This window comes from Vulpes vulpes, unplaced genomic scaffold, assembly GCF_048418805.1.
Source record: "Vulpes vulpes isolate BD-2025 unplaced genomic scaffold, VulVul3 u000000644, whole genome shotgun sequence".
Classification (NCBI taxonomy): Eukaryota; Metazoa; Chordata; class Mammalia; order Carnivora; family Canidae; genus Vulpes; species Vulpes vulpes.
In genome coordinates, this window is record NW_027325787.1 from 1,782,719 (window position 1) to 1,795,272 (window position 12,554).

Here is a 12,554-nt window from a genome sequence, read left to right on the forward strand (position 1 = left end):
GAGTACCAGGGGTAAAGTCTGAAGAAAGCAAATACGGCGAGACTTACTACAGGCCTTGCAAAGGCACAAGCTCTCAGGCCCAATCCCAAGTTCCCAACTGCACTCAACAGCCACTGCCTCAAGTCAGAAGGTGTCCGTTCTCAAAAGTACAGGTTCAGGCACGTGGGCATGCACACTCACACACAAACACCCCCGCCCCCACTCCAAGAATGATGGATGTTTGTTGGGCATTTTCTACAGGCATGATCTTATTTAATCCTCCCAAGTGTATAAAATACTATCCTCTTATTACAGACCTGGAAGTTGAGGCTTAGAGAGTTTAAGTAATTTGCCCAAGGGGGCAGAACGGAGAATGTGAACTTGACCACTTGATGCTTTCAGAGTCCAAGCACTTAAATACTTTTTCTACAAGACAGTAAGAAACATGTCCAAAGTGAATGAGCAATCGTGTTCTCCCTTGGGCACCAGCAGATCACCCAGAAAGACTGCATTTACAGAGGAACTATTCAGCAGGTTCCCCCATGCACCATGGTCCACACCATTCAATGCCTCTCACTGGGGAAATTCTCCTGGACCTGGGCCTCCCCTGAAAGCTGAGCCCACAGGGCTTTCCTGCTTCCAGGCACTGATGTCACCGGGAGGCCAGGGCCAAGAGACTACTATGGCAGCCTTCTTCGGTTGCCAGAGACAATGCCCAGGTGCAGCCACGTGACCTCTGCCGGCCTCCATATGGCTCTGAAGTGTTAGGTAACAGGCCTCTTATCTGAGTTCCAGCAAGCCGCTTGCCATACCTACGCAGCGTAGTGCTCTTTACAATTTTCCCAGGTCCTACCAACTTGGAGAGAATTTATCAAAATAGGCCAATAGCACACAGAGCTACTGGCATAAGAGATAAACCAGAATACAGCCTTATTACTGACCTGCTAGCTAGCCCGACATTTCTCCATTTGGCGGAAAGGAACACAGAAGTTTACATGTAGTTAGATGGGGGCTTGAACTCAGGTCCCAGAGTCCAGGTATGCTCTGGTTCTCATTGAGAGAGGGCCGAGGCTAAGAACCATGCACTAAGCCAGGAGATTAAGAATGTGGGAGAAAGGAAGACTGGAAAAATTCTTACGGGACGCCTCAAGTCCTTTCTGGCTTAAGATAGTGTATTTGCAATTGACACTAGTACCTATTAAGTGGCAAACCACCATGCTAATTGCCAACACATCATCCCATTTAATCCTCAAAACCATCTCTTAAGGGAGGCACTTCCTATTTCACAGATGAGGAAACTAAATTGTTGAGTGTTGTGCCCAGTATCACTTGGCCAGTATGACACAGACCTAGAGCTCTACATAGCGTGAAATGCATATATCTTGTTATAGCTTTTGGAGTCCTGAAAAATTAAATGTACTCCAGTCAGTATACAGAATATTATCACCCCCACCCCCACCCAAGAAGTTCACCTGTGCCTCCTTTCCAGACGATCCCTACCCACCTCCAGGAGCAAACAATGTTCTGATTTCTAGCCTATCACCTGGAACGGGGTTATTCCGATCACCCAATCAGTAAACTGTGTGCTGCTTGTGCCCCTCACTCCTTCATTTTCTCCACCCACATGGCTTCCCCACTGTCCCTTCCTCTGTTCCTGACCCAGGCCAGAAGGCACCAGAAGCATGGCTTGAGGCTTTACGAGCTGCAAACTTCTCAGTTCCCACCTCTGGGATGATTATCTTGGCATATCAGAGAGGAGAGAACATGTAAAACTTACAAGGGAAGTGGAGAAGCCCTTCACACTGAATTTAGCCAGGGCCAAGTGTGAACAAGTGATGAGCTGGCATTTCTCAAAGGAATGGTCCATCAGGCTTTCCTGATTTACAAGCAAGTGGTAAACGCTTCAGGAATTCCAAAGGTCAGGGAAGAAAGAGAAACAGTCCCAGGGCTTTTGTTCTCCCCTCCGCCTGGGTGTAAAAACTGAATGAAAAGGCTGGGTATACTGCTGCTTTTAATTAAACAGTCTTGGGTTTGGGTAAGGACACACCGGTCACTGCACCAATGGAATCCGGTCATTTTCGGGGTCCACCAAAATGGGGCAGGGGGGAGAAATTGCCAGGACTTAAATATGCTACTAGACAATCCCAGGAAAATTTTTCATCAATGTTCTCAGACAAGTACTGCCGAATCTGGCAACACATTTGTCTTTTTAGAATCTCATCAAACACAAGATTCAGAAGATGAGTTGTGCCTTTAAAAAACAAAACAAAACTGAAGTGTCTCTCCCACAACATGGCACCAAATGACTTATTAAAAGAAGCAATGTTCCCAGGAAATTTTTGAAACAGACCTTTTTGGGTAGATCTATTTAAACCACTTGCTGAATATGCCAAAGCTAAATAAATGCTCCTCCTCTGCGGGCCACAAAGCTGATCCTCATTAGCTAATGGGTTCGTGCTCAAGTACAACTTGCTTAGTTGCCAGTGAGTAGGTAAGCCCGAGGGGCTGATCCACAGAGAGTATTATTAGGACGTTTTATTTGGCTTCTAGTGCCTGGGAATCATACTGACACTCAGTTCCAATATGTTCCCTGCGCCTGAGTTAAAAACAGAAAGCAGAGGTAGGAGCCAACACCTACATGTGGCAGGCTGTCAATCAGGCGCTGCAGAATTTAGCTAGAGGAAAGGATGTGGTCAAACATACACGCTAGTGAGTTTAACTTCCACCAAGACCCGTTTAAGCTCAGTATTACAAACACTACACAGCATTCGGACTCCCAAGGCTCTCTTAACATGGTGACTTTAAGCCTTAGGAAGGGCCTTAGCCAACTGCACTTGCCAGAGAGCAACAAAACGTATGATCAAGTGAAAAGAAGCTCAGAAACACAGGCATCCCAACTTACAGTGAAACTTCATAGTCACACGGATGCTCTGGGTACACCCCAAACACTTCCTGTAACCAGACTGTTACAGTTCCTTGCCCCGCAAAAGGGTTTTTTTATTTTGTTTTGTTTTAACTTCCTTGCTCAAACTTCAAATATCTAAGCATGAAGTCGGTTGTCCTATCTACACCACGTGGAGGACAGTCAAGTCATTCAATTCCAAATTGCCTTAACCAAACAAGCTGCCAACCTGCTGTCCCGGAATTCTTCATATTCACAGGAAAGGGAAAAAAATCACCCTAATCTTGAGATGCCGGCGGCCCCCCCACACACACTTGCAAAGAACCCTCTCTGTTTGAACACGTTCCCATTCTACAACCTTAAACTTTCCGAAGCATCGCTCTTTCCTTCTTCCCCGTAGATAACTTACATTTGCAACATGATTTGGTTCAAAAAGATGCCATCCGCTAAATCCATGTACATGGTCAGATTGTCCTGGTTGCCGCTTCCGAAGGAGCCAAAAGTTTTCACCTGCCGGGGAAACGGGGCGCGGAGAGAAAGGCAGGAAGTGAGCCCCGAGGGCACGGTCTTTAGGGCTCTCCAGGGCAAAGGCGGGCAGGGCCGGTGCGGGAACAGGGGGTCACCCAAGCCCGCCCGCCCGCCCTTGCAGGGGCCTCTACCCCCCATCCTGCGCCAGGCAACAGACGCAAGACAGCAAGACGAAAACTTCCTCCCCACTTTTCTCCAGCGGCCCAAGGCGGAAAAAAAAAAAAAAGAGAGAGAGAGAGAGAGAGAGAGAGACTTTTCAATAAATTTCTCACGTCTCAAATCTACTGGAAGTGACTGCGCCGCCCCCCGCCTGTACCCATTCTCGCTCGGCCGCCACCCACCTGCTGGCCTGAGGTTCGGACACTACACGAGTGTATTTTGGGGTAGGGAGTCCTCTCCTTGAGTGCTCAAGCCCCGGGGGGTGGGGGTACTCAGACCCGGTCCGCGCGGGGGCCGCAGCCCAGCGCCCCGGCGCCAACAGGTGCACCCGCGGAGCCCCCGCCCCGCCCGGCCCGCAACGCGGCGAGGTCCCGCACCGGGCGCGCGGGCTCCCGAGCTGGAAACGCCTCCGGACCCGGGGCTCGGACCCCGACCGCAGCCGGGAGCGCGCGCTGAGTCCCCCGAGTCCCGGAGGCTCCCCGGGCCCCCGGGCGGGGAGGTGGTGCGGCCACGGCGGGTGCACCAACAATGGGGCAGGGAGCTGGGCGCACTCACCCAGGTCACCAGCGGGCTCTGCAGGAAGAGCTCCATGAGCTCCGACACGGTCACGTCCATGCTGAGGCTGCGCCCGCCGGCTCCACGCCCGGTCCCCCGCGCCGCGGCACAAAGCGGCTCCGCCAGCGAGCGGGGCGCGGGGCTGCGGCAGCTCGCACCCGGGAGACAAAGGCGGGGCGCGAGCCCACGTTCCGCGGCTTCGGCGGCCCCGCGCCCCGCCCGGGGCTGGGGGAAGGGGAGGGCCCGGCGCTAGGGGAGGAACAATGCGGGCGCGGCCCCGCCCCTCGGCGGCCCTGGGCGGCAGGCGCGCCGCCTCGCGGTGCCGGGGCGGGAGCCGGGGCCGGGCGCTCGGGCGCGGCTGCGCGGGGCGCAGGGCGCGGGGCGGGGGGGGCTCCGCGCGGCTCCCGGGCCCTCCCCGCGGGCCCCAGCACGTGGCCCTCCCCGCGCGTGCGCCTGCGGCGGCCCGGACGCCCAGCGCGGACCCGAGCGCGCGGACCCCGGCCCCTGCGTGCCTCCCCCGGCGGCGGAGCGCGGAGACTGGGGAGTCGCCCCCGGCCCGCGGCCCGGCCCTCCCGGCCCCTCCCCGCCCCGCCCTCCCCGCGGCAGGTGCAGCCCCTCGGCCGCGCGGAGCTCCAGCCGCCCGCCGCCGGGACAGGAGCGGAGCCCGCGCGCTTCTCGTGGGGGTGGCGGCCCCAGGGAGGAAACTTAGTGTTGAGTCCAGACCGTGGGAGCGCGACCTCTGGCGCCCCCCCCCCCCCCGCCACCTCCCGCTCTGCCTGCCTTCTGCAAGCTCCCCGGGAGGCCAGTGCCCCGCCGCACCACCTGTGACCCCAACCCCCACTGCTGCTGCCACTTGGTCGGGGAGCCAAATCCCGGACTCCAGGTTGGAGGACCTAGCAGCAGCTTAGTGGAGGGCGACAGGAGAAAGGACGGTGGCTGGCCCCACCTGGATGGGAAGCAGGCCCTGGCCCAGACCACCCTGCTGAGACAGCTGCGGTGACCCACGTTCCCGTCGCTCTCTGCCACTTCACCTTGGGCTGGTAATAATCTGCTATGATCCAGTTCGTTGTTCAAAGCACTTCATGCGAATTAACGAAGGTCCTCACGAGCCAGCTGGCGCGGGATGGACCCGAAGTGCCTAGGGTACGGTAGGCAAGGCGCCTGGGTGGCTCAGTCGTGGGCATCCCACTCATGATCTCAGCTCAGGTCTTGCTGTCAAGATCGTGAGTTCGAGCCCCGCCACTGCCTACCCCGTCCCCCCGTTGAGCTCCACGCCTAGCGTGGAGCCTACTTTAAAAAAAAAGAAAAAAGTATGCAGTAGGCACTGAATGGTTGCGAGTTGTGGTGGTAGTAATTTGAAGGTTGGCTGTCAGGTATTGAGGCTGCGGCATCTGTCGGTGAAGTGTGGTATTGCAGCCGAGTTTCGCGTCTTGGCCCTGTGAGATGACACTGTGGCCCTGGGAGCCAGGTGGGAGATGAAGAGTCCTAAGGAGAAATGTGGAAGTCAGGGTAACTGGGGGAGGGGGGGGGGACAGTGTGGAGGAACTGAGGTTTGTAGCTTAGTGGTTTTCTTACGCGCCAGGAATGCATTAATTCCCTAATTGCCCTTATTGTAAAATGGGTTGGAAAACAGGTGTAACTGGTATCCGTTCATCTTTGTGTAGAAGATCCTCGTTCTGCAAAGTAGAGAATGTCTGTGAGACCAGAGTGTTTTTCGCGTTGACCTAAGCTCTTTCTGAGGCACAAGGAGGTGAGATCTCTAAAGTTATTCGATAAGCATTACTATTTCACTCGGAGGAGAACAAGGGGACTAGTGAATGCTTTCTGACAGTTGCGGTGGGACATTTCTCATCATGGTGAGAGAATTTGTCCCTGGGGATGTTGGTAGTCCCTGGGCCACAGCCAGTTCAGGAATTTCTGATGTTGGGATCAGTCATTGTCTGCACCGGTTCATGATCATGGATGTATCCATCGTTCATTGCCTAGATCCTGCCTCACTCAGAACCAGCTCAGCATTCTTATTGCCTAGGTAGCAGGGGATCAGGTAAACTAGATGGTGCCCAGGTTACAGGGTTGAAAAAGCTTTGAAGGTCTGGATGACCTGGACGAGATACTTTCTAGGAGCCTCTTAATCCCTAAAAGTGGAATTATATTATTATATCCCCCTATATGACAATAATTTTGAGGGTCAAGGTGGTGCATGTAAAACAGTTTATAAAGATATTGATGACTATCTTCCTGATATTCTGCTGGGTTCTATCACTACTTTAACAAAAATTGTTTCCCCCATATGTCTCCTTTGGGTTGGGGCATAAGCTTCAGGGAGCATACACGGAGCACCTCCTAACCACTGAGCAGAGTCCCTCCATCCTCGCCTCGATGCCCCTCGGCTCTCACTCTGTCTGAGACCTAACCCTTTAATTTCTTTTCTCACTCATTTCTGCATAAAAAGTAATTTCTCTGCTTTATACTTTGCTTCATGGACAGAAGTATTTTAATTTTGTTCTTCATTCTTAAAAGGATTTTTCTCTTCCCTTCCTGGAAAATGCTGTCTAATGGCATGTAAGCTAATGGCATATCTTGGTTACCTGATAGGACCTGAGATTATTTGTACAACTTGGAGGTCAGGGGGAGAGGAATGGCTATTTGTTAACATGTCTCTGTATTCTATTTTTGTTAGAATGAGAGTATATTGCTTTCATGATTTAAAAATAATTCTTTTTTGTTTGGTCAAAGTAGATCTAATGTAAAACCACCTTAACCATTGCATGTCTAGTTTAGTAGAATTAGATACATTCGTATTGTTGTGCAGCCAGCACTGCCATTCATCCCCATCCCTCTTTTCCTTTTTGTACATCTGAAACTGTATATCTATGAAGCCATCACTCTCTGTTCTCCTTCCCCACCCCCAGTCCCTGGCAACCCCCATTCTACTTCCTGACTTTATGATTTTGACCATAATACACTATTTGCCTTTTTTGCGACTGGCTTATTTCCCTTAATGTGGTGTCCTCAAGGTCCCCCCATGTTATACTACATTGCAGAATTTCTTTCCATTTTAAAGCTGAATGCTACTCCATTGTATGTACATATCCCATTTTGATTATCCATTTATTAGTTGATAGACCCTTGGATTGCTTCTCTGCTTTAGCTATTGTGAATGATGCTGTTATTACCACTTGGAGACCCTGCTTTCAGTTCTTTTGAATGTATGCCCAGAAATGGGATTGCTGGATCCTATGGTAATGCTGTTTTTAGTTTTGAGGGGAGCCTCCCTCCTGTTTTCCACAGCAGCAGTACCATTCTACGTCCCAGCGGCAGAGCCAAAGGGTTCTGATTTCGCCACATCCTCCCCAACACTTATTTTCCGGTTTTTTGATAGTAGCCATCCCAATGGGTGTGAATGACATCTCATTACAGTTTTGATTTGCATTTCCATGATGATTTGTGATGTCGAGCATCTTTTCTTGCCCTTACTGCCATTTGTTATCTCCCCTTTGGAGAAATGTCTATTTTTGAATGTCTTTGGTTGTGGTTGCATTTAAGGAGTCCTCTATATATTCTGAACATGAATCCCTTACACAGACAGGTGATTTGCAAATATCTTATAATTCCATGGGTTGCCTTTTTACACTCTAGAGAATGTCCCTTGACATATAAACTTTTAAAAATTTTTTTGCAGAGTCCAACTTATTTTTTTCTTTTGTTGCCTTGCCATCACATCCAAGAACACATTGCCGAATCCAATATCGTGATGCTTTTCTCCTATGTTTTCTTCTAATTTTTTTTTAAGATTTTATTTATTCATGAGAGACAGAGAGGTGGAGACACAGGCAGAGGGAGAAGCAGGCTCCATGCAGGGAGCCCGACATGGGACTTGATCCCAGGTCTCCAGGATCATGCCCTGGGCTGAGGGGGGGCGCTAAACCGCTGAGCCAGCCGGGCTGCTCTCTTCTAAATTTTACTGTGTTAGGAACTTGATTCATTTTGAGTTAATGTTTGTATGTGGTCTTAGTTAAGGGTTCAATTTCATTCTTCTGCATGTGGGTAATCCAGTTTTTCTGACATCATTTGTTGAAAAGACCAGTCTTTCCCCATGAATGGTCATGGCACCATTTTGTCATTTTTATTAAAGGTCCTTTGACCGCATATGTAAGTGTTATTTCTGGACTCTCCATTCCATTGGTCTGGACGTCTGCCTTTATGCCAATACCACAGTGTTTTGATTACTGTGACTTTATAGTAGGCTTTTAAAATGTTCTTTTTCCAGTTTGAGATAAAATTGAACTGCAGCAGTGTTAAAGGCATGCAGCTGTAAAATGATTACCACAAGTAGTTAACAGCTATAATTTCATATGCAGTGTTAACTAGAATCACTATATAGTACATTTCTTAGTATTAATTAATAATTGTAAGTTTGTACCTTTGACTGCCTTCATCCAATTTTCCCTCCACTTCAGCCCCTGCCTCTGATAACTACATTTTCTCGTTCGTATGGGGTTGGTTTGTGAAAATAAGTTAAATCATATGGTTTTTGTCTTTTTCTGACTTATTTCACTTAGCATGATGCCCTCAAAGTCCATCCATGCTATTGCAAATGGCCACATTTAAGTCTTTTTTGTGACTGAATGGTATTCCACTGTATATGTGTACCACAAATTCTTTATCCATTTATCTATCGGTCGATGGCCACATAGCTTGTTTCCATGTGTAGGCTATTGTAGATAATGCTTCTGTGAACCTGGGTATGCAGATATTTTTTTGAGCTACTGTTTTGGGGTTATTTTATTTTTTATTTTTGGATAAATACCCAGGAGAGAAGTAGAGTTACTGGATCATATGGTAGCTCTATTTTTAATTTCTTTGAGGAACCTCCATCCTGCTTTCTGTGGTGGCTCCACCAGTTTACATTCCCACCAACAGGGCACAAGGGTTCCCCTTTCTCCACATCTTTGCCAGCATTTGTTGTCTTTCATCTGTTTGGTCATTCTGACAGGTGTGAGGTAATGTGTCATTGTGGTTTTGATTTGCATTTCCCTAATGATTAGTGAAATTGAGTATCTGTTCATATACCTATTGGCTGTTCTTATGTCCTCTTTGGAAAAATATCTATTCAGGTCCTTTACCCATTTTTTATTGGATTATTTGTTCTATTGCTCTTGAGTTGTGTGAGTTCATTATATATGGTGAATATGAATCCCTTAATAGATACATGGTTTGCAGATATATTTTCCCATTCTATAGGTTGTCTTTTCATTTTGTTGATCATTTCTTTTGCTGTGCAGAAGCCCAGAAAAATTATTTAATTTGATGTAGTCCCTCTTGTTTATCTCTGATTTTGTCACTTGCGCTTTAGGTGTCCTATCAAAAAAACCAAAACCAAAACCAAAACAAAACAAAACAAAAAAAACATTACCAAGACCTATGTAAAGGATCTTTTTTTTTTAATTTTTATTTATTTATGATAGTCACAGAGAGAGAGAGAGAGAGAGAGAGAGAGAGAGAGAGAGGCAGAGACACAGGCAGAGGGAGAAGCAGGCTCCATGCACCGGGAGCCCGACGTGGGATTCGATCCCTGGTCTCCAGGATCGCGCCCTGGGCCAAAGGCAGGCGCCAAACCGCTGCGCCACCCAGGGATCCCCAAGGATCTTTCTTCCTATATTTTCTTCTAGGATTTTTATGGATTCTAGTCTTATATTTAAATTTTTAATCCATCTTAAGTTAAATTTTGTGAGCGGTGTAAGATGGGGTCTAGTTTCATTCTTTTACCTACAAATACCCAGTTTTCATGGCACAATTTACTGAAGAGGTAGTCTCTTTTCCATTGACTATTCTTGGCTCCTTTGTCAAATATTAGCTGACTGTATATGCATGGGCTTATTTCTGGGGTCCCAGTTTTGTTCCTTTGGTCTATATGATGTTCTTTTTATGCCATATAGTATTTTTATTACTATAGCTTTCTAATATATAATATAGGTTAAAGTCAGGAAGTTATTGTGATGCCTCCTGCTTGCTTCTTTCTCATGATTGCTTTGGCTATTCAGGGTCTTTTGTGGTTCCATATAAAATTAACTGTAGGTATTTGCTTGTGGTTACCATAGGGATTACTTACAACAATTCATAACAGCCTACTTTAAGTTGCTAACAACTTAAGTTTGAAGGCATTCTAAAGCTCTACATTTCTACTGCCCTTCCCCATGTTTTATATTTTTGATGTCATATTTCACATCTCTTTTTTTAAGATTTTATTTATTCACTCATGAGAGACACAGAGAGAGAGGCAGAGAAATAGGCAGAGGGAGAAGCAGGTTCTATGCAGGGAGCCCAATGCGGGACTTGATCCCAGGACTCCAGGATCACGCCCTGAGTGGAAGGCAGGCGCTCAACCGCTGAGCCACCCAGGGGTCCTATATTTCATATCTTTTCATGTATATCCCTTTACTAATTATCGTATAATTATTTTTGCTACTTTTTGTTTTTTAACTTTCGCACTAGCTTTATGTGATTTATCTACTAGTTTTACCATATATTTACCTTTATCAGTGAGATTTCTACTGTCAAATGTTCTCCTGTTACAGCCAAAAAGTCCCTTCGACATATCTTCTAGGACTGGTTTAGTGATGATGAACTCCTTTAGCTTCTGTATGTCTAGAAAACTCTCTCTCTCCTTCAATTCTGAGTGATTATTTTTCAGGCAGCGTATTCTTGGTTGGAGTTGTGTCTTTTAGCACTCTTTTTAAATTAAGTTTTTTATTTTAATCCAGGATAGTTAACATACAGTATTACATTAGTTTCAGGTCTACAATATAGTGATTCAGCAATTCTATACATTACTCAGTGTTCTTCAGGATAAGTGTGCTCTTATCCTCATTACCCACTTCCCCATCCCCCACCCCCACCTCCCTGCTGATGACCACCAGTTTATTCTCTATAGATAAGAATCTGTTTCTTGGGCCGCTTGGGTAGCTCAGCAGTTGAGCATCTGCCTTTGGCTCAGGGTGTGATCCCAGGTCTGGGGATCAAGTCCCACATTGGGCTCCCTGCAAGGATCCTGCTTCTCCCTCTGCCTGTGTCTCTGCCTCTCTCTCTCTCTCATGAATAAATAAATCTTTTTTAAAAAAAGAATCTGTTTCTTGGTTTGTCTCTTTTTCCCCTTTGTTCATTTGTCTTGTTTCTTAAATTCCACATATGAGTGAAATCATACATTTGTCTTTCTCTGACTGACTTCACTTAACATTATACTCTCTAGTTCCATCCGTGTTATTGCAAATGACAAAATTTCATTCCTTTTTACAGATGAATAATATTCCCTTGTATGTATACACACCATATCTTCTTCATCCATTCATCTATTGGTGGACATTTGGGTTGCTTCCATAATTTGGCTATTGTAAATAGTGCTGCAATAAACATACGAGTTCATGTATTCTTTTGATTTAGTGTTTTTGTACTTTTTTGGGTAAATACCCAGTAGTGTGATTTCTGGATCTTGGTGTCATTCTATTTTTAACTTTTTGAGGAATCTTTGTACTGTCTTCTATAGTAGCTGCACGAGTTTGCATTTCCACCAGCAGTACACAAGGGTTCCTTTTCCTCCACGTCCTTGCCAGGACTTGTTGTTTCTTGTGTTTCTTTTGTTAGCCATTCTGACTAGTGTGGCGTGATATCTCATTGTAGTTTTGATTTACATTTCCCTGTTGATGAGTGCTGGTGAGTATTTTCATGTGTCTGTTGGCCATCTGTATTTTTTCTTTGGAGAAATGTCTGTTCATGTCTTCTGCACATTTTTTAATTGGATTATTTGGGGGTTTGGGGATGTTGTATAAATTATTTATATTTTGGATACTAGCCATTTATCAGATATGTCATTTGCAAATATCTTCTCCTATTCAATAGGTTGCCTTTTAGTGTTCTTGTTTTGCTTTACAGAAGCTTTTTATTTTGATGTAGTCCCAGTAGTTTATTTTTGCTTTCATTTCCCTTGCCTGAGATGTATCTAGGAAAATGTTGCTATGGCTGATGTCAGAGAGATTACTGCCTTTGCTCTCTTCTAGGATTTTTAATGGTTTAAAGTCTTACATTTAGATCTTTAATCCATTTCAAGTTTATTTTTTATATAGTGTAAGAAATTGGTCCAGTTTCATTCTTTTGCATGTAACTGTCCAGTTTTCCCAAAATCTTTTGGTTTTTTAAAAAGATTTTATTTATTTTTCCATGAGAGACACACAGAGAGATGGAGACACAGGCAGAGGAGGAGCAGGCTCCATGTAGGGAGCCTGAAGTGGGACTCAATCCCAGAACCCTGGGATCACTCCTTGAGCAGAAGGCAGATGCTCAACCCCTGAGCCCCCAGGTGTCCCCCAAAACCATTTGTTGAAGAGACCATCTTTTTTCCATTCTATGTTCTTTCTTCCTTTGTAAAAGATGAATT

General features: G+C 46.5%; 1 protein-coding gene across 2 annotated transcripts in view; it reads right to left on the bottom strand.

The window, feature by feature from the left end:
- CCDC88C (coiled-coil domain containing 88C) overlaps positions 1-4,355 on the bottom strand; it is a 121,582-nt gene extending 117,227 nt beyond the window's left edge. Inside the window, exons 1-2 of one of the 2 annotated variants that reach the window (XM_072745575.1) lie at positions 4,124-4,355; positions 3,291-3,391 (exon numbers count right to left, since the gene is read on the bottom strand). In XM_072745575.1, coding sequence (XP_072601676.1) covers positions 3,291-3,391; positions 4,124-4,183 — 161 coding nt within the window. In that variant the 5' untranslated portion in view covers positions 4,184-4,355. The remainder of the gene's footprint in view (positions 1-3,290; positions 3,392-4,123) is intronic. The other variant, XM_072745573.1, reaches the window with a different exon arrangement.
- Between the last annotated feature and the right edge of the window lie 8,199 nt (positions 4,356-12,554).